At 38.7% G+C, this 22,462-nt stretch overlaps 2 protein-coding genes across 2 annotated transcripts; one reads left to right on the top strand and one right to left on the bottom strand.

Annotated features, from left to right (window-relative positions):
* Positions 1-295: 295 nt before the first annotated feature.
* LOC140937371 (ATP-dependent DNA helicase Q5-like) lies at positions 296-20,333 on the bottom strand. The gene is made up of 25 exons (XM_073386924.1): positions 20,103-20,333; positions 19,145-19,703; positions 18,187-18,277; positions 17,966-18,062; positions 17,031-17,142; positions 15,392-15,499; positions 14,430-14,484; positions 13,610-13,686; positions 13,164-13,212; positions 12,238-12,425; positions 11,842-11,944; positions 10,235-10,277; positions 9,539-9,600; positions 8,955-9,037; positions 8,085-8,184; positions 7,706-7,840; positions 7,016-7,075; positions 6,623-6,673; positions 5,622-5,671; positions 4,752-4,833; positions 3,894-3,962; positions 3,516-3,689; positions 2,522-2,977; positions 1,772-1,847; positions 296-1,397 (listed from the first exon to the last, which is right to left on the bottom strand). The coding sequence occupies exons 1-25, from the start codon at positions 20,200-20,202 to the stop codon at positions 1,288-1,290; spliced, it is 3,090 nt and encodes a 1,029-aa protein (XP_073243025.1). The 5' UTR covers positions 20,203-20,333; the 3' UTR covers positions 296-1,287.
* Positions 20,334-20,487: 154 nt separating this feature from the next.
* LOC140937364 (proline and serine-rich protein 1-like) lies at positions 20,488-22,428 on the top strand. The gene has a single exon (XM_073386917.1). The coding sequence runs from the start codon at positions 20,618-20,620 to the stop codon at positions 21,413-21,415; it is 798 nt and encodes a 265-aa protein (XP_073243018.1). The 5' UTR covers positions 20,488-20,617; the 3' UTR covers positions 21,416-22,428.
* The last annotated feature ends 34 nt before the right edge of the window (positions 22,429-22,462 follow it).

Genomic DNA, 22,462 nt, shown 5'->3' with positions numbered 1-22,462 from the left:
TGGCCTCCTAACGGAGACAAAAAAATTTCGTGAATTTTACTCTTGCGCGCATCGGAATCCTGAATAACAAAACAGATTCTCTCAACGGTGAATGAAAGCGCCAATCAATAGCACCACAACACAGACATCGCTTTCCGCCCGGGACTCTGGGAAACACAACTGCCGTTCAAAAAGGAGTGTAAGTTAAATGAATCAGAAAGGCTTACAAAGCTTTGCCTTCTGATGTCTCGTTTTTGAAGCTGGGATATTTACATATTAAGAAAACCCTTTTGAGCAAACATTGAAACTAAAAAAGTCAATATTTCATCATTCTTTATTGAATTTATTTTTATTCCGAATATATAACTAATTGTCCTCTTGACGGCAAAGATAATATAAATTATAGCTTTTTCCTCTTTTTAAACAAAATTTAGGTCTAAATTGATTCTTTCGAGGGGAAAAAATTTACTGAAACTCAACGTCATCTTTATTATTCATACTCTTGCAAATATATTTATCTAGACTTTGGGAGACAAAATAAATATTTCTTTTTAATATTTTGACACTGATTTGCTTCCAGCTCAGTTTACTACTAGGAACCTTGAGATCCGAGGACGGTGATGGCGGCGAAAACGTCTCTTAAAAAGTGACTCTGCATTCTTTTAAGCTTCAATCGCGATTATTCCAACTCAGGCCCTGTTCAAACGTCGAATTTTTCATATATCCATGAATTGGGCAATTGGGAATTTCGACTGTGGAGCGACCTCGCTTCAAACGTCGAACCTTACGAACCGTACGCATAAATAACTCTTAATAATTTATTTCCAATAGTAAGCATTGTAGACCACTGTGCATCGTGAAAATGAATAGAGTTTGACTAATTCGACGTCTGAATCAACCGTCGAACTTTAATCACTTGAGTCGACCCAGCTTGCTATAAACTTCGGTGCATGAAAAGCTGGACGTTTGAACTGGGCCGGCTTTGCCAAATGTAGGCGAACTCTCCTGGAATTAAATTCTCCAGAACCATATCCAAGTTCAGAATGAGAAAGAAGATTTCGTGTTCGCTTGTTTACGTCCTCCATAAACCGTGAAATTAGGCACTTTCACGTCGTAGTCGTGCAGTGACGGCAAAAAATGTACATGTACAAAAAAGCGTGATGCACGTGCAGAGTTGTTGTTTTGCCAATCAAAACCTATTGCTTTTTTGCCGTTCTCGTTGCCGTCGCCGTTGCCTTTACTTAAGCTCCCTAATATTTACCTGAGCAAGCTTAAAGTAATAAATAATTTCACTGCTTATTGCTCAAGTCATTTTGAAACTCCTGTAACTCTGATGTATTTGTCCCAGTCACTTTCCCGCTCAAATATCTTGCACACATCAAACAACTTCTTAACGGTGGCTTTCACCTCAAGTTTTTCTACAAAGAATAAAAACAACTGAAAGTTACTTTGATGACACTTTAAAAGGCTAACGAAGAAGGAGATTATTAATGAGGGCAGGAGATAGAGGATTTTACATAATCATCAATGGATGTCAACCAAGCTTGACCCCTTGAAATTTCGTCCTTCTTGTTAGAATATAGGCAGATTCAAATTACAGTAAGGGATAGTCGACGAGGTCTCAAGCCTTAAGGACTTTCTAAATCTCGATTTGTCTGTTACTGGTGTTTGGGTAATCTCAAACGTTACATAAGCACAGCTTAAAAACAGTACAATTGTCAAACAACTAGATGAGCATTAAGCAACAACTAAAACAATCCGCGAAAGTCCTTAAAGTCAAGTAACAACTCACTTGAAGAGGATGACGACACCTTTCCAGATTGCATGACTCTGTGGGTGATACAGCGAGCTAAATACTTAAATAAGTTCTAGTGGAAGAGGAAAACAAACCAAAACGAAATGTTAACCTATAAATAGTAACTTCAACCCTTTTCGCTGCCAGGGTCGATTATGTAAATATGAACTTTGACTTTTACTATAACTCTGTGAATGAAATCCCTTGGTATGACGATAAAAGCTGCGAAGGAAGGCCTTCCTCTGATGCGATTGAAACAGTGGATTCAATCCTTGCTACGTTGTGACTATGCAAACCATTCAAATGAAAGCTCTAGTACAGTACTTTCTTGTGCTGCTGGTTTATTATGCTATACAAAGAGATTCTAGCTTGAGTCTAAGGATAGGATCCTTCCGTGCTCCATTCAAACGTAACCTCTCCATCAATATTTTTACACGGTACTATGTAGTTAGCATAGAGTTCTAACTTTTGAGTCTGTGGATGAAATCCTATGTTGATACCATTCAAATAAAACCTCTTCAGCAGAACTTTCAAACGATTCTATGTCTGTGGATGAAATTCTATGGTACGACCATTCAAATAAAACCTCTTCAATAGTACCGAAAGTACTTTCACTGATGCTATTTAAAGAGTTTTCAGTTCTAACGTTTGAGCTTGTGGATGAAATCCTGAGTTGATGTACCATCCAAATGTAACCTCTTCAGGAGTATTTTCACAAGTTGTATTTGTTTAATACGTAGTTCTTACCTTAGAGACAATAGAGCCCTGCTTTAGATACGGAGACAGGTACTTAACAACTACATTAGCCACGTCCTTAACACCAGCAGAATCCCCAGGAGATATGTTACCAAGGTTACCACCTGACGAGCCTTCCCCAGACCTCTTCTTCTCACGACTGTCTTTATGTCCTATTGATTGTGATGTGGAGCACTTATTTAACCACTGATCTATTTTCTGTCTACTACTTCCACTTTTATGACCAGCAAGTAAATTGTCTTTATGCCTGCGCGATTCCCTTGAGGTATCTCTAATGGGTTTGAATGGCTTTAATTCTGACGCCTTGGTAAAGAAACCAACACCTTCATTCCTTGTTTCTTTCATGTCACTGACTCTCTTGCTGTGTTTACCAGGATTCAAGTTCTTGTTGCTTTTTGATTTTGACATCTTGCCATCAACGGGATCCTCCTCAAGCCACCAAAATCCCTATTGATGTAACATTAAAAGCATAACGTTTAGAATGGAAACGAAGCTTCATTTGTAACCAATATAAAAGATGCGTCAAAGTTTCTAAACCAGCAGTTTGTTAAATTTTTTTTGCTGAATTCATTAATTTACAGGGCCATAAGGTGAGTAGTCTATCAAACCCAACATCGGGCGAATAGTATGGTAGGTAATATTTTGGCCTCATTTCTTTAACTGGAATCTGACTATGGCAGCTTGAATTGAAGTCAAAGGTTCATGAACAGAACGAGCGCCAACTCTCATGAGATCGTGTTAGTGGTGGTTGAGAAAGTAACAAAATATTTCATACACACAAACAAAAGAAGAAATCACCCTAACGACAACGTTGACAAAAATTGCCCCCCCACCCCCTAAAACAAAGCTGGCATAATAAGGTCTAAAACGATCCGTCTTTAAGTTGCATCGAGTTAAACGGAGATCGCTGAAGCTTGCGCTGACGCTTACTCTGGCGTTGTGCGTTTCATAAACCCGTCTCACCGTGAAACATAATTCTAATCACCTGGGCCGCTTTCGTTGAACTTTTAGTCTTTACATTCTTCGTTCTTGTCCCTTGATGTACGGTTTTCTTGTGTTTATGGTGATCTGATGCTTTTTTCTCTTTCACCTTGGGTTCATTCTCATCAAGCCTGGTCTTGTTGCCACCAGGTTGATCATCTTCTAGCCACCAAAAACTCTATGCAAAGAAACGATGATATATAAAAAATACGTTCATAAAACAAGAAAATATACAGCAAACCTAGTCCGATACCCTTCAACGGCTTAAAAGGTAAAATTTGACCAACTTGTGTTGTTTTAAATAAGGGTATAGGTACGGGCATGACTTACAATCAAACATGCTCAGCTAATGTTAAAATCGCATCCAGTTATTCTCTTTCACCTTTGATTTATCCTCCTCCAGCTTGGTCTTTTTACAAACAGGTTGATCATCTTCCACCCACCAGAAACTCTGTGTAGTAAAATAATGATAAAGAATAACCCCTTAGAACAAAAAATTGACTCAGTCTAGTCCGGTTCCTGGGGATTAAAGAAATGTAAAAAAAAGAAAACGAAAACAACAACAACAACAACAAAAAATAAGACGACAACAGAAGATTGAAAGCTAGAAGTACCCGTTTCGGTAACTGAGTACCGAGACATGAAATCATTTGAGAGTAGGGGAAAGTGGCTTGCTTCAGTAAACGGGTTTAGGATCTTAGGAAAGTGACCCGGTGTCAGTGGAGGAATATTTAAGGTATCACAGAGGCCAGTTTCGAATCATCATAATTTATACTTGGCTCGGAGATCTGCGGGAAATGAAAGAAAAGAATTGAATTATTTATCCTTAAAACTCAATAAGATTTCCTTTGTTTTATAAACCCAAGCATCGGAACCAAGTATGAATTTTATAAATTCGAAACTGTCCTGTTGGCCAGCGTGAAGGAATATACCTCTTGAACTTCGTTGATAAATCCACATTAAGCCATGTTTTCATTGTCCCTGGGGAAAGCAACACCTCAGCTTTTCTCTAAATTCAACCCGCTTACTACGGACACCCTGTTACTACGGAGACTTTCATTGGCCCCCTCTGGGTCCGCATTGACGGTGTTTGACTATATATGATATTCTCCTCAGCGATTAGGGGGCGATTATGGGAGGTAGCTGAAGAGCAACACTCTATATACGAGTCTCAAGTCGTCTTATTTTAAAAGAAGGGAGAGGAGTACGCCATCTGCAAGAAGTTTAATGACAAACAAACCTCCGACGTTGTTCTCTTGTTGCTGTTAGCAGCTGCTACAACTTCGTTTGTATTTTCTTCCTTTAAATCATCCTTTTCATTGCTGAATATAGACCATACATAGCAAAAGTATTTTTTTGGCAGCAAATAATAAATTTAAAAAATCTTTTTACACTCGATTCAATTGCCTCGGCGGCTTTCCGAAAATGATGTCTTAGTCAATTCTATGTTAGACCACTAGGTGTAATTTTATACACACTGTACCGATCTTCTTGCAGTTGCTAAAAGAAAGATATACTGATAAATCCTTTATACAACGATAACGTACCTACATTCATTGAATCAAATCTCTAAATCAGAGTACGAGAAGTCCATTACTGTTGTCAGGGGTGTATAGAGTTTCTTAGTTGAGTGGATGTATTTACGGTAAACTGTTATTATTTTGGGGTTTACATGGCCTAACTGCTTCTTTCTCTCCGTTACTGTCAATAGACATATGAAAAATCAATTTTTCCAAAGAATTCCAAACGTTTTCATCGGCGTAGGCGTCTAAGGACCACTACGGGATTGAAAAACTACGAAAAGGCTGAAATTTTTGTCCATCAGTCTGGAGACACGACTAGTAGCGTCACAACAAGCAATATTGACCCTCTCTAAATAATGACAAATTGAGGCTACATGAAATTTTTAGTGTTAACCTTTTTTACAAGTAACGGTTAAAATTTCCGTTTTTTTAATAACGACTAAAATGTTTGGCTTTTTCACGGTTAACCCCACAAAGAAACAAACAGAACAGCCAGCGAAAATCGTAGGACGCACTAGCGTACTACGCTTATTCTTATTTTTATTATTAACATCAAATACAATTAAAATGTATGCTGAGCTACTTACCCGTTTTCAAAGAAATACGTTATGGTTGGTACTACTTTAGGAACAGGAATCTGCGATATAAATTTAGGTTTAATCAATTAAATTTAGTTAAGTTTAGTTTAGATTAAAGAAATACACAGAAGCAATGGGTTGAGGATACCCAAAAAGAAACCATAAGGCTTATAGATATTGGGGTCCTTCAGAGTGTAAGTTTACAAGGCCAGGATCGAGCGTATACTTAGTAATTAAATGACTTGATAAAAAGCGAAATAACTTAAATATAAATATGTATAAATAAAGTATAGTAACAAACGTATAACCTAAATACTGATGATAATAACATTGGTGCCGCGCTTCACAAAATGAGAAAAAAAAAAAAAAAACAGTCAAGGGGCCCCCTTCCTCTCACCTCCTATTATATTTAAGGGCACTTTGCAAAAAGCTATATTAACAAAATCTAATTAATTGACCACTCCAGAAAATACCATAACATACCATAATGCTCTTTGTTTTTCACCCCAAAATTTTGCATAAGCATTGTTTTCAGTTTCTCTTGGGAGTTAAAATGGCCCCAGGGAAACTGAAGACAATGCTTATGCAAAATTTTGGGGTGACAGACAAAAAGCATTTTTGTATGTTATGGTATTTCTGGAGTGGTCAATACAAACTAGACCATGCCAAAGTACTGCTTTGTAATCACCCTTCACCAATCATGGACAAGAACCAATCAGATCTCAAAGCACTGGAAAAATCTCGACTAGGTTTAGTTTTTCTACATTGGTTGAGAACCCGGCGCGAGATTTTTTTGCCTAAGGCAAAGTGTAACAACTCAGATCCAAAACAATGACAAAATTACTTTAGCAAGTCAATTGAAACGATCACCCTATCCCCAAACTATCCGTTCTCTTTTTCTCTATGGAATCTCTTTTGGGAATTCAGTGTTTCCGCAGAATAATCATTAAGCAATATAGAGAAAATTAAAATCTCGACTTCAAGTCGAGTTTCCACCCCTTAAACTGTACCTTTCTCGTTTGTTTAAATTCATCACTTTCGTTTGTGTTGAGGCTTGAATTCTGCAATGAAAAGCGACAAGAATTACGAGTTGGCTAATTAATTTGAGTCTTTTAATAGCGCACATTAGAAAGATTTAGATTCGAGGACGAGATTTTTTTGCCCTCTCACAATCGCAAATGATAACCTATAGCATTTGATAACCTGTTTCTGACTCTACGACATTTTCGCCAAAACACGTCGTAGAGTAATGATCAATGAGGGCGATTATCGCGTTTTCCCGCCAAAATGACGCTGGCTCACTTGCGCGGGCTACTTAGTACTCGTCTTAGAATCTAACGATCTCTGTTTTGTTTACAAAAAAAGTGACAACTCAAGTCAAGAAACCTTAGCACATTACTTACAACCAAATCAAGAGCGGACACAAATGGCGAGGAGCTCATGCTGTCCTCCTTTTCGAATTTCTGGTCATGTGGAAGCAAAAATATATGGTAGAAAGTTGGTCAGCTATGTTCAGTTAATGTGATGTTTTTGTCAGAGTGAAAAGTGGGGCAAGCACTGATTGTGGCGCTGTTTACAAACGTAGAAGTAATACAAAGAGATTAGGGCCTTTTAGGACTGTTTACTATAGCATTCGGGTTAGAGCGATTTTCGCATGACCTTGAAAAATGGTTTCGGTAAGTGTTCGTCATCTGTTTCATAAGCCAATGGATGAAAAGATAAAAAAATGGACTCTTCGTTTTCCCGCCAAAGAAAACCCTAATATGGAGAAGGCATTGTTCGATTGGCCAATCGTGTTGCAGTATGACGTCAAAGCGAAGTATCGTTTGATTTCTAGAAAGTTCTCGGGCACGAAGTTTTTTCACCCGAGCGTTCGCTTAACCAACCAAAAGCCATCGCGTTTGTATCCGTTCGATAAACCAATCAAATGGCTCTATTTCCGTTCGTTTGTTGTTTCTGTTTTGTTCGCGCGTTTTCATTTTAAGGTCATACGAAAATCGCTCTATCCGAAATGCCTTCCAATCGTTCTCAAGTTATAGATTGGGGAACAACCTATTATGAAAGATGGTAATATAAAATAGGTATCAGTTCACCTCGTCTGTGGCAACGTCTGTTGTGGTGGTGCTTGTTGTCGACGATGTTGTACAGCATTCTTTAGCATTAGTTCTCGAAGTTGTGATGCAATCAAAAACAAGGTCATTACTTGTAGCAGAATTCACTTCACCAACCTGTTAAAAGCACAAAAAGGTCAAGATGAGACAAAAAGAAAATACTGATTACGTTAGATACTTCAGTATAACTCGACTGTGAATTACATGAAAACAGAGGATTAAGTGGAGTATTCAGGTAACTACATCAGTACAGACCGGATTACTTCAAATCGATTCAATCGAATAAAAACCGAGAAAAAGGAGGGCTGTGAATAGTTAGAAAGCTCTTTTCAAGAGAGCACAATAAAAGAAGAACAATTACCTTTCTCAGCATGGTGTTCTTGTAACCAACGTCAGATTTGCTGTTTTTGAAAATTTCATGTTCAATTTCAACTGAGGTAGTCTCCATGTCAAAAAGTAACCTAAATGAAGTGAATAAAAAAGGAACGCAATTCTATTGTATGTAGTGTAGGTCTTTGACTCTATCTTTTCTGCTTACGCCCCTAATAAAGTACTACAGTCTACAGAAAGTTTCCCGATCGAATAAGAATTAACCCTTTAAGCCCTAAGAGTGATGAGCGTCAAATTTCTCTTTGTAATATCAATGCTTTGTAAAACAGAGTGGTCATGAGAATTATGGACATGATCACACAAGATGAATTTGCTTGATATTTTATCAACTTCCCCCCACTACTCCTGTAGGAGATGAATAGGGGCAACAAATGAGAATTTAAATTTTGATCTTAGGGTTTAAAGGGTTAAGTAATACACGTTTGTTTCTGAGCAGAGACGAAAAGCGGAGTACTCTTAAGCGAACCTCTCGGAGAAGAGAAAAGAACCATGAGTACTTAACCCACGAATGGCGTCGACGCCGGGGCTCACACCCAGGCCATCGCTCTCAAAAACTGCGCCATTGCAAAAAGATCTACAGTTAGTCCAGTACGTTATGTCCAACGACTACCATTAATTTTTTTCCCTTGACAGTGATTTGTAAGGTGATTTAACCTGCATTGCAAACGTTTCCTCTAAAGTTCTTCTCTTATTTTGCTTTCGCTCCAAGTTTCTCAAGGAACTCACAAGGAAACGCTCACAACGCAGGCTTAAGTGTTGTTCATAGAAACTGAAGTTTGTTTATAATTTATGGAAAGGTTAGGTGACAATTAATCCCTTAATAGTAGCATTTTAAAACTACCTCGTTCTCGTTTCCATCGTTGCGCATTGGTTTATGTTTGATTTCACTGCTTCTTGTAGCAGACTAAAACAGTGCTCTCTAACCTAAAGAGAACCAAAGGTACGCCGGCAGTGATACACGTCGTAACAAATCATTTTATCACTGAGTTGGTTAAAACTGATTGACCCTTGAACAAAACGGAAGAGAATATGATAAAATGCCTTTTGACGCCTCAACCCTATCTATCTTAACAACCAACTTTTAAATTCATTCACTACCTAATTTATGCAAAAATGTATGCATATTCATTTTTTTAATCAGAATTTGCATGCAAAAAGAGTTGAGTTCTCCGTGAAGGGGAAAGTTTGCTTTTTCAAGTCAACCAAAATGGCTGTTATGCCGTTAGCAGCGATCTAGCAAAAGCGGGCAAAAAATTACAAGCAATTACAAATGTATGCATTAATAACTCTTTAAGCTTGTTATTTTAATTGATATAACTATTAACCTATCTTTTATACCAAATAGAGTATTTTACAAATCACCTTAGTTACATGAACAAATTGTAAACTCAAAATCATCCAACAATGAAACACAATTTTCTCTACCTTGATGGTAAGTTTTGGGATGTGCAGGTAGTTAGTAGATTCCTTAAGGCGACAGTTGGGCCCTGGAAAATGAGAATGAAGTCATACAATGATAGCCTGTAAGAAATTTCTCTATCGAGGAGATGTCGTGAAAAATCGAGCGTTAAATCGAGAGCATGCTCGCAGACCAGTCAAGTGACATTTGAGGGCACACAATCAATTGCCTGTTTCATTTAAAATTTTGAGTGCTATAAATTCAGTACAACATTGCAACATTCGAGACAGGATACAAAAAATTAACAGCTAATTCATCATTATGAATTCAAAAGTGTGAAAGGTTTGAACCTGGGAGTCATTTTATAAGTAGGTTGAGTATGATCGTCCGGGTGAACGTAGTCCTGAATAGAACTGTTGTTGCTGACCGTGACAGACGTTTCGACAACCTCTGCGGTAGTCATCTTCAGAGTCAAAGTGAGTTGTATCACGTCAGTTGATGGTATTAAACTCTGGTTATTAACCTGATTAGTCAATTAAGTCGCGATGTATCGTTCACCCGTACGATCATACTCAACCTAATTACGAATTCAAAAGTGTTTGCAAACTTTTTTACATTCACATCAACGACTGTTAAAACAAAAGTGGTGAAATACCAAAACGAAAGGAAAACGAAGAAAAGAAAAAGTATTTGAGACTGAAAAAATTTGTTCCAGAACTGACCAGGTATCAGATGGCTGGCTGGAGTGGCCGCAAGTTGTTTTCCCTGCAAGACAGAAAAAAAGAGTTCAAGTCCTGGCGCGGCGACAAGCATTTTGTTTGAGGAAATATTCACTTCACTCCCACGCTGCATTGTACCAGTATGAAGGTTTAAAGCGAGCATCCTAGGCGATGATTAGTCACTTATTATCATAGATAACGAATTACTCCTAAAATTTGGCGCGAAATTTCAGCGCTTATACTACTTGAGAAATTTCTGCAATTTGATTGGCTTAGAGTAGTGGTATTTCAGCTTAATTTGAAATACCTTCATGTAAAAATTACCAACCTTTTGTGGGTAGTAGTATAGACAAATAATAGCATGATTTGTACGTGATATTTGGCATAAATATCACTCAATATCAGGTACAAATCCTGCTATTAGGCTGCGTGCAAACGGACGTAACATTGTTGGCCAACAACTCCCGACATTGTTGCATGTTACATGTTGCGTCCGTTTGCACACCCTGTTGCATGTTGTTGGATGTTGTTGGGCGTTGTTGCGCAAAGTTTGAAACCGGTCAAACTTTTAGCCCCGTGCAAACGGACGCAACATTGCTGGCTTACAACTCCCAACATTGTTGGGAGTTGTTGCGCCCGTTTGCATTTAGCCTTACCTGTATACTTTTACTACTACATGAGAAATTTCTGCAATTTGATTGGCTCAGAGCAATGGTATTTCAGCTTAACTTGAAATACCTACATGTGAAAATTACAAAACTTTTGCGGGTAGTAAGTAGTATAAACAAATAATAGCCTGTGATATTCGGCATTATTCCCACTTTTGATATTTCAAAATTGTCCCAAATTTCACTCACCTAACCGCTCGTGAAATTACGTATCACAATTTCAAATATTACTCGTAGTATTTATGCCAAATATCACTACTAATCATGTTATGACCTATACTAATTTCTAATTTCACACGTGAAATTACAAAATTGCCATGGCAACGTTCCGTTCGTCTCAGTGCCAAGATGGCGTCGAAGTTTTAAGATTAGGTTTTTCGGCTTTTCCCGCGAACCACGAACGTCAAGAAGTCTCGTGATCACGGCCTTGCCGTCAGGTTTGCGGTTTGAGGTTCACGTTTGTACGGCTAGACCACGCTCCCGAGCTAAGTGATTTATTGCAAAGTTTTTTGCACCCTAAAACATCACAATCCCACGTGTGCTTTTGTTCAAGTGCTAATAATTTCCCGAACCTTTGAACTGGACTAATTTCAAAGTGAAGGCGTCAGGAAAAGAGTCAGAAATTTTTCTGTAAATAAAAATGACGTGAAATAGACTATAAAGGAAACAGTATTTCGACAAAATATTGAACACTTTCTTTTAAATGAAACTTATTTTACCAAATGGATTCCACAGAAAACCAGTTAATCGATAGGGGACCATATATTTTGAATGGTATTAACCTGTAGCGATGAAAAACTAAACAAAGGTAATACGCACCGAAGGATTGGGTGATTAACCGTTTTTATCCTGACTTCCCAGAGTCTTTTCAAAACAGTACCTGTAAATAGTCTGTAAATGATCAACAGTTTTAACATATTTTAACACATTTTTGGGTAATACCTTTCTCCGTTTCGCAAACTCGTCCGCGATCAATTTACATCGGAAAGCTCTCTCTTCCTCAGAAGCCCCGCCTTCGCTTTCTCCTTCTTCATCATCATAAAATCTAAAAATATCAAAGCAGCAAAAAAAAATTGGGTTTTCTATTTATCAACGTTAAGGGATATGCACAGTGTTCGTTCGTCTTGGAAACCCTCGAAAATCCTTGAATTCTAAGAATTCGATTTCAAGACCTTGAAAGTTTTTGAAACTTTTTCAGGAAATTGAAATTTTTTGAGGACTTTCAGTTGGTACTATTCGTTGACCAATATCTTACACCAAAAAATTTGGAATATTTCCAGAGTTTTGATTTTCGCTTCGACGCAAGAAGAGAAAGGGTAAATAAAACAATAAACTTACTTGGTATCATATCCCCACTTTCCTCCTCCATACAGGTCGCCATCCTCCCCGCTGGATGCTGAATGTGCAATGTAGGTCCTTCCCGCAGTCACGCTCCTGTTGGCACCCGCCATCACTCCTCGCCTCCAATGTTCCACAAGTTCATCAACTGTGTCTGGATCTTTACAGTAATCGCAGCCTTTGTTGCACTATAAAAATGGAATGGCCTTATTTTTTACCGACGTAACGGGAAGACATTTAAGCTACATGTCGCCTGAGAGCAACCTCTCTGGGGAGCTATGGAGGGGGGGGGGGGGGAAGTCCCTCGCCCCCAGAGCTCCTAAAAGAGCTTCATGATTGCAGGCTAAGCTAAGTGTTTCTTTTTGTGTTTTGTGAGATAATCACAAGAGACAGCTTTTTGAGCCACATTCACACTGAAAAAAAAAAAGCAACACCGTACAAGTAGCTCCTTAAGTGCCGAACATTAGTAGAGAAAAATTGAACACTGCCATTTATGTGCGATTTAAGTGGACGAAACTGCAATTTTACACAATGTTTATCTTTATCTGGTGTGATTGGGTCTATCTATGAATGTTTCCTAGCCTTAGCAGTTTGTCATATAATCTAACATTCGCCCTGCAGGCAGCGTCTTTCAACATTAGGATGAAACAGGAGGCACTCATTCGAGAGGAGCGGTCTCTTAGAAAATCCCTAGATGTGAACAGGCATGTATCAATGATTTTGGTCACGCGATTGGTAAAGGCGGGGTCGGGGCGATAATCCGAAGCAGTAAAGTAAAAGTGGATTTCCACTGTCGCGTAATTTCTACGTGCGTACGCGCGTTAAGGTAAAAGTTGAACTGCCACAGTAGAAATCCACCTTTAATCGAGGATTTACGATACTACTAGCAGTTTCGAACAAGTTCCGAGAATTGTACATGTGTGTACCTTCGGCTCACTGTCTCCAAAATATGAAGCTATCACGGAATGTCTGCAGCTACGAAAAATAGTAAACATAAAATGAATAAATGATGATTATTTCCTGTTGAATACACCAAATTCGGATAATTTTGTCACAGAAAAATAGTAAATAGTGAAAAATAAATTTAAAAAAAGCCAAATAGGAATTAATAGGTCATAATTATTTTTTTAGGTTTTAAAAATTCTTAAAGCAATAATTCATATCAGTATATAAAAGTAGGTTTTTACAGTACAGTACTGCACCTCCTTAGAGAATAGGTTTGAAATGGCAGCGACGGTTTTAAAGAATTGCGTGCTGGGTTCAAGATATTTCACGTAGATATCTGGGCCGGGTTGTTGAACCCTGGGTGTTAGGGCGACGTTTAAAGGAAGACATAGCCTTTAATTTATAGATCCTACTTTTTCACACTTACCGTGGCTGCTCACAGTATTTGACAATCGCCTCGTAGCTGGATTGAACCGCCTCATTCTTTTTTTTCGTATTCGTTGCCTTTTAAAAACAAAACAAGCAGACTAAAACTACATTTGCACGAAAGGGAGTTTTTTCCGGATTCTACTTTGAGGGAGTCCATTTTGCATCCCCCCTCATGTGAGGTAAGTAACGCGGGCGTACAAAACGGCAAGTCCGCAAAACAGGCTCTATTTTTTCGCTTTTTTTTGGCGAAAAAGCACAAAGGGGCGTGGATACTGTACCTTCTTTTATTTATACATACTGAGATGTATTCTCGATGAAAGGCTACGTCGAATGAGTTCTAGCCAATCAGAGGAGCGAACGATGTTTTTCACACGTGAAAAAAAAAAGGATACGACCAATCAGAAGCGCGAACGATATTTCTTCATGTGTGAGAGAAATGATACGTTCAATGAAAAGCCAAAGCGATGTGTGAGTTTCGCGCCAAAATTCTTGCCTTTTACATGTACAGGCTACGCAGGATTTCGCACACATTCAACGAGAAAATTTGTATGTTGAGGCCATAAAGCAGAGTTTTAATCGTAGAAAAGTGAAAAGTGAAACATCTTGCAAACTGAAGTGGAATAGTCTCGTATATTTTACTGTCAATAAAATAAATGTAGAGAGCCGGCAAAACAACAGCAGAAGGGGAAAAACAGAAGGAGACGCAAACTGGCAAGAGCAAGGATGGAAATTTTACCTTTTACTTGTGCTTGCAGTTGTGCTTACGTCCATGCACGGATTATGTCTATACTCTATATGCTATACTGTCATTACTGTACCTTCTTCTCCTTGATTCCTTTTTTAATCAGAAAAAATACTTGATCCCTTTCAAGTCTATAATACCAAATACATCAAAATGGCATTCAGAACTTAATAGGTGACAACAACAACAACAACAACAACAACAACAACAAACAACAAAAAACATTTATTACCGTCTTTTACTTAATTCCAATTTCTCGGCACGCAGTTAGCCAAAACGCTGGTCGTGACGCACCAAATTGATTAAGTAAAAGATCACAACAGATATTACAAATAATAAATAAAAAGCAAGGAGGAAAAGCGAAGAAAGAAAATGGGTAAACTAATTACGTGAAAAACAGGACGGACAAATCTTTGTGATGCAAGTTGTGAAGTGGCTCGCTCGCTATTTATAAAAAAAGCGCCCAGTTAGGTGATAGAGAAGGGGACTTAGATAGAGGATGTTCTTGACCACGGAGAATGTTGTTACTGCTGGGCTCATCCTAGCAGTATAAAGACCTAATTACCACAGAACACCAAAGAGAAAAATAAATACCGAGCTTGAAACAAGTCTCTCAGGAGTACAATTGATGTGAGCGACCGACCGCCTCCGGATTTTTATGGGTTCACATCTGTTCAGCAGTTCATTTTTCAAATCTTTCTTGTTTCATTACCAAAAATGACAATTATTTCGTCAAGAACCACTATTTAGTGTCAGCCAGTCGTAAAATATCGTCACTCCAAAGCCGGCAAACTATAGTTTTCAGCAAAAATTTATAGCACGAGCATGTCCAGTTTCTATACTAAAGGATCGACAGTCTCCCAAGTCGAGTGAACTAGGAAAGAGCATTCTCCGTGCAATATATGAACTTTATATGCAGTTTGCTTAGCACGCAGCTCTTGAATTTCTTCATTAATGACAGCTCTGATTATGTGTTCATTTTTGATTCTAAGAGAATATTAAAAGAGGCAGCTCGTGCACTGTTTGTCTTTGACCAACCTGGAATAGTATAATCGACAGAATGAAGGTTTCCCGTCCCTTCCAGCTCTGCCCGATTCTTGATAGTAACCTTCCATTGACTGTGGTAATGTCCAATGAACAACAAACCTAGAAAAACGTGGGTTAGAAACATATCAAGATGTCATGTCGAATGGAAGCAATTTCGTTACTGCTTTGTTTGTGCATTGACTAAAAAGATTAACGCCATTTTCTCAGCTAACCACACTTAAAACCCGGAATAACTCATGACTTGCTGACTTAGGTTTTTCCGCGAGAAGCGTGAAGCATGAGTCACGGGTTAAGATCCCAGGAGCTTGTGTGCGCATAAAAATAAAGCTTAAACTGTAGGTTTCACCACGCTTGGCAAAAATACATTGCTAGTTTGAGATGTTATTGGCTTATTTGACTGTCAGCCTGCGTAATGATTGGCCAGAATACATGTGGTAAATTCCAAAAATAAGCCCCTCAGAGGCCTCCTTTAAAAAAACAAATCCGTATATAAGTCCCAATGAGCATTAGAACTAAACCATGGCATATCGAACTGTATGGGGGAGGCCCGGATAAGAGTTTTCACACGTTTGACTGGTTCTATGAATGTATAATACCGTATGAACTACAGTAACTACGCTATGAACTACAAACTGAACTGAACAAATGGTGTGTTATTGATGTTGTTGAGGGCACTATTGTTACAGTATTCCATTGCCATTTTGAACGCTTTACAATTGGGGTTTGAAATCAATGTCCTGAGATTACGATCAGTTTATCGAAAATTTATGACACACATTTCTTCCAATATAACCCCAGCCTACATTAAAACGCGAATTTCCCACTAATAATAAACCTCTCCACAGTAAAGAAGTCCCTACGAAAATACGCTGCTAAACAAGGCCTCTAAAAGATATAGGACTTGGCCACAGTTGTTCAAACATTGGATAGCGCTATCCACCGGATAAATCATTTTCCAGCAGATAAGTATTAGGGAAACCATTCACGCTATCCACTGGGTAGAGATTTGTCCAGAGGATAGCGTTATCCAAATTTTTGAACAACTGGGCCCTGATGCTTATTTTTGGAATTTTACAGAAATCAGTTTCTAAACTAACATCAGTTAGAACAGCTCTTTGTGAGCTGTAAGTAAACAGTGGTATAGAATAGCCAATCCAATAATCACACCTACAGGTTAGAAAGAAAGTTTTTAACACTTGAACAAAAGCGGCCGGCTATTCTTACTTAGAGTTACTTTTAGTCATGGAGTGGAGTTAGATTAAACAGAAATCCTGAGTTCACAATTTGCAATTCAGAAAATCTGTGTCTATCATCCGGTATACCTCAATAAACCATTCGCATGATGGCGACATTTATAAGCTTAGTTCAACCAACACAATCCTTCAGTTTGTTGTTTTGCCGTGAAAATTACTGTCTGTATCCAGCTACTTTTGTTTAAATCTCAGGACTGATCAATTTTAATTAAAAGCAACCCACTAAAAGCCACTAAACGAATTCTGGTAGTTGTACTCTCTTTAAGTAAAATATAAACGTCATTGTCACGATCATTAATTGCATGCCAAAATCTTCCCTCTTCATACAACTTGTATGAATCTCAGTATTTTGCGAAAAAGACTTCATAGTAATTTACCTCACAGATGCTTTGTCTACTCCCATACCAAAACTTATTGTCGCAACAATGATGGGGACTTTGCCATCCATCCATTCCTGTTGGATTTCATCACGTTTTGTTTGTGTAAGGCCTGTGGAGTTGAACAATATACTTGTAAGTATACAATACCTGAACATGTACACAGGAAAGATTCACAAATACAAAGTTGAAACTAAATTCCGTTGAATACCAGGGTGATAAGGTGAAAATAAGAAAAGCAGATAAATTAATTATCTTGTTTTGTTGGTTACATTTGTTTATTGCAGTTGCTTGCTATAAAAAAAGGCTGTAGGTTAGACCTCTACCCTGATCACAAGTATCGTCACCTGGCCTTTAGGAACAAGGTTCCCCTTTGCCCGTGTTCTGAGGAGATTACCCGAAGCTATACACAGGGATTTCATCAGTAAGCAAATCTAATGAATCCACATTTTAAAATACTTCACTAACATCTTTCCAATGTTGTGCCGGGATGACTTTGTGAAATGGCGAGAGACCCATGAACCTTCATAATTCGAGGAGAAAATCTGTAACACTGCCTCTCTGCAAGCTGACAAACTTTTTTCGCTTGTCAGGCAGCTTAATTTAAAATGTCTAGACCTGTGGCAGCTTATTTCAGTACTCTAGCATGAGGTTATGGGGCTGAAAACATTTTTGGTACACCCTGACTCTATTAAACCCTATTAAAATAAAGACTCAAAAAAGTGCAAGAACATTCAGGCTTGCCAGGAGTCAAACCCTGACCTTTGTAAAACCAGTGCAGGGCTCTAACCAGTTAAGCTAGCAAGCCAACGTGGAGCTGGTAATCATTAAAAAAAATAAATTGGTTGGTAATATAACCGGGAAAGGTGAAGATGCAATGATGAAGATGTCAGTGAATATCATGTGTTCATCATTTCAATTAAATGGTAAATTACCAGCATGATAAGCCTTTGCAGCAAGTCCCTTTCTACTCAGTCTTGAAGCTACTTCTTGACAAGCATCTCGAGTACGACAATAAATAATTCCACTTCCCTACAGAAAAAAAATAGTTTAAGAATTTATTATCTTTAACATGGAAAAAGTAGCGAATTATTGAGAAGAAATAATGACAGCCTATGCAAATATACACATCAAATATAGCAAGCGAATCTATTACCTTCTCTCCATTACTGCTATCCTGCTCTGATAATGCTGACTCAGCAAAACTTTTAAGATCAGCATAAGGGTCATCAAGAAGTTCCTTGAAACTTGAGACGGGAAAAAAAGATAAAAAAATTGCATTTAAGAGGGTTATAAACACAACACTTTATTCATAATACTCACAATAATACAAGCATTGACCTGCTACGCATGATTTGCTAGTATCCTTTCACTGTTCTTTATAACACAGAAGAAACTTCACAACTTTTTTTTTATAATGAGGTAACTGCCTTGGTTGTCGAAGCCTTCATGCAACAGGCATAATTGGGGGCACTCAGACAGGTTTGGGGGTACTAATGTAACAGTGCAAGACATGCAAGGGAGGGGGGGGAAGAGAGAAAAAAAGCACCCAAAGATAGGTTATCTCTTCAAGTTGTTCATCTGGAAAAAGAAAGTTCTTACTGGTTGATTTGTACCATGTGAGGCATGATAAGTGATTTATGCTTGTGATGGAAGTAGTTAGAGCAAGGCAGTTAAAATCTCCAGCATCTGGCACCCCACTTTGCAAAGCAGAGCACAAGAATATGGTATGCTGACCATTGGTGATTTTGTTTCAGCAAGACCTCATGCATCAGTGATTGCATCTCTATTAGCAAGATCAAACAGCATGTTTTTGTACTGTTTTTCTGCCACTTGCATCCCAATTTTTGCTTAAGTCCAGGGGACTGGAATTCTCTGAAGTTATCTCGCCAACAATACATTTTTTGACACCTTTTGATGTGTCATTTATTGTGTTTATTGTGTGGGCGACAGAGACAGAACAATAACACACCTAAAAGCATTACTTTTATTCCCTTCCCCTCCTCTTGCTTGTGCCCACAAATCTACCTGAAGGCCTTGACCAAGATACTTTTGCCTCCATTCTGGCCACAGCTAAATGTTACATTTTATGTTAAGGCTCTCAAACTACATACCACACATCATAAAACAAATTTGGACGATAACAGGAGGTTTTAAAGATCGCTATCGGCTTGTGTAAATGAAGAGATGTAAGAACATCTGTTTGGACATGTGGAGTGGCCGTAGCTGTTAGCGCTATCCAGGGAACGTCATTAAACTGTGTCCGTAGTGAACCAAGCTTTAAATAATCAGGTCTAAAGTCATGTCCCCACTGTGACACACAATGGGCCTCATCCACCACAAATAACGACAGTAGCTTTCTCCTGTGCAGAGATTTTAAAACTCTCTGAAATCCAGGCGTTGCAGCAAGCTCAGGTGTGATATATAAAAGCTTGATAGAGGGGTTCAGCTTTTCAAGTTCACCATAAACTTGTTTTCTTTCAGCAGCAGGGAGTTTTGAGTTAAGTGTTTCGGCTGAGATGGAGAGGGACTTTAAGTGTGACACTTGATCTTGAATGAGGGCAATAAGTGGAGAAAATACAATAGTTATTCCCTCAGCCAAGACTGCCGGTAGCTGGTAACAGAGCGATTTTCCAGACCCAGTGGGCATTGAAACAAAAACATCTTGTTTTCCTGTTTGAAAAAATAGAAAAAACATGCTTGAACCACCCATGTGAGTCTTCATGTACCATTAATGCCAGCCTCTTTAAAGACAAATCCTTGATATGGCCTTCAATTTTGGGAGATTAGGTCCCTCTTAAACTCACCTCCCTCCTTAGTCGTATTACTCACCACCCCACCAAAAGCACCCCCTCCCCCCTCCCCCCGGATCTTACACCAATCTGATGGCAGAGTTTTATACCATAAATTATCTTTAAGCTTGTAAATTCTGGTTCTGGTTTGAATAATTTGTTAATTACAAAGGCTAAAACTGTTCCTTTTAAACTTTCACAGAAAAACAAAAAAACAACTTTCAGATTTTAGCTTAAGAGAAAATTGAAAGTTATGAAGTTTCAATGCTCCGCGACCTACCTCCATGAATACACTTTACAGCTTCATTCTGAAGTTTTGACTTGAAGTCACTGTGCTTGAAAACTTTTCGCAAAGGGGTTCTTAAATTTTGCGATTCCATTTTTCTTTGAACCTTGAAATACTACCGTTGTGCGTAAATAGAGAGGGTCAGGGAGCTTGTGAAGTTATTTCGTCTGCCATGTTTTGAAACTTTCGTTTTTCCGTTTTCCTTCGGTTTCTAATCGAATATCAGCCGAGGATTACCGATATATTTTAGTACTTAGGTCTCACATCGTCAATAAGTCTCACGGTCAAAATGGTAGAAGAATTGAAGGGTCGAGTGTGTGGGTGTCTCATTGTGTTATTGTCAAGTCACACCTGCGCTAATAATCGCTATTTGTGGCATATGATGTAAGCACTTTGCTAAAGCGCCATATACAAGTAATTCATTTTCGAGATTGATCTCTGACGTTCAGCACTCTTTTTAAACGAGAGGTACGACGTAGTAAGTTACGACGCGTGAACGTTTGAACTAGATGGATCCTACATCATTTGGAATCGTCAAGGGGGAAGTTCAGCGTCTTCCTTTCAAAGACGACAAAGTGAAAGCCATTGCTTATGCACAGGGAAATTTCTACGCCGAACAAGTTGGCGAATTAATGCGAGAGTTCAGTTTTGATGATGGCCGCTTGAAAGCACTCCAAGCTTGTGTTGGCAAGATGCTGCCAGCGACCTGTGCTGGTTTAATTCCCATGCTTCGAGCGTTCAACTTCGATAACAACAAAGTTTCCGCGTTAGAGCTAGTTTCGGTTAAGGTGGTGGATCCACTAAACTTCATGGTGCTCAACGACGTTTTTCCTTATATCAAAGAACGGGAGCGAGTGAGAAATATCATGCAACGACGAGCTACCATGGTACCTCCTCAGCCCCCACCTCCAGTGAATCCTGCCGTCGCTGGTAATCCCTATCCTTATGGCAGACCCAACCCAACTGTAGATCCAAGCGACCCAGTATTCAGAGTTGCTGATAAAGCTGTCACTGGTGCATTTAATATTGTGGAAGGAGCATGTGGTGCCCTGTTTGGTCGTCCTGCCCAGCGCGGTGCTGTTGTCCAAAGGCCAGTTGCATACCAAACAACAACATATGTATCACCCCCAGGAGGTGGGGTGCAAGTAGTGAGTGTCCCACCGGGTGCAACAGTCACTACAATCCCTCCAGCTGCACCTTACCCACAGCAGGCATATCGCCCAGCAGGTCCTTATCCTGTGGGCCAAGCACCACCTCCATACCAACCTCAACCAGGATACCCAGCCCCACCACGATATTATAAGTAATGCATGTAAATGAACTTAAAGATGTTTCAGTTTTTACAGATACTATAATTACATGTATTATACTTCATGTAAACAGTTATGCATTTTTTGTTTACTAGTGGTTTCACCAATGGAAAACCGCACAGCTGTAGCCTTTGCATAGTCATTAGACTCTCTCAAAGTCCTTCACTTCTCATTTCCTGTTCTGGTAGTAGTTCCCAGCATGCTCTCTTGCTCGTTTTCTCTGCTGAAAACTGAAAGAAATCTCCTACTCATGCCTTGCGCTTGAGGAAAAACTTTTAGCTTGACTTGTGGAAGTCCCTTTCTTAGCATACCGTAAACCATTTAGCCATTGATGTTCTGATTTTTGAAAAAGTATATGTATATTATTATTTTGTTTGCAGTTTGAAATTTGCTACACAATCAAAGGGTTATGCAATAAAAGTTTGTTAGCTCTGATAAAGATCACTCACTTGGATGTAAGAAAGGAAAAGTAATACAAGCTAAATATGTTGTTATTCAAGACCTATAGTTATTGCGACCAGGCCAGTAAGCCAATATATTTTCTGTTCTCTTTCATCACAAAGTGAGGTTTATAGTTTTGCTGCTGGAGGGTTGCTTCATGTGGAAAAAACTTGAATTGGCTACACACATAGAAAATAGAAGGTATGGATCGTATTTACCTGTGAGGTCACACACATGTGACACGTGATTTGTAATTAGATGCCCTACATTATAAACAGACAAGGCTTGGAATTGTGTATCTTTTGAGAACATTGTTACGTTAAAAGCAGTTTTAGCTTACAGTGAAACCTGTATTAAGCGAACTTGTATTAGGTAGTCACCCTCCATTAACTAGCAGTCACTTACCAAAGCACCGGAAACTGGTCACCTTCATTAACAGTTACTGGTCGCAGTCCCCTTGTCTGAGGTCCAAAAGAGTTATTTTTTGTTGTCACTTCTATTAAACAGTCACTTTGTCTGAATGTACTGAACATGTACCAGTCTAATCATGAAATACACAGTGCATGGCATTTAGTGGTCTTTTATTTTATTTTCTTTTGCACT

Source organism: Porites lutea, chromosome 5, assembly GCF_958299795.1.
Source record: "Porites lutea chromosome 5, jaPorLute2.1, whole genome shotgun sequence".
Lineage (NCBI taxonomy): Eukaryota > Metazoa > Cnidaria > Anthozoa > Scleractinia > Poritidae > Porites > Porites lutea.
The sequence above is the reverse complement of the archived record's forward strand: the minus strand, read 5'-3'. Positions and strand labels throughout refer to the sequence as shown.

Excerpts from the sequence above, each read along its gene's own strand:
- LOC140937371 (XM_073386924.1), bottom strand. The coding sequence starts at position 20,202 with ATGGAATCGCAAAATTTAAGAACCCCTTTGCGAAAAGTTTTCAAGCAC. Across the intron at positions 18,063-18,186 it reads ATAGCAGTAATGGAGAGAAG|GGAAGTGGAATTATTTATTG; the intron begins GTAATAGATTCG and ends TTTTTTCTGTAG. Across the intron at positions 13,213-13,609 it reads AAATACTGTGAGCAGCCACG|CTGCAGACATTCCGTGATAG; the intron begins GTAAGTGTGAAA and ends TATTTTTCGTAG.
- LOC140937364 (XM_073386917.1), top strand. The coding sequence starts at position 20,618 with ATGGATCCTACATCATTTGGAATCGTCAAGGGGGAAGTTCAGCGTCTT.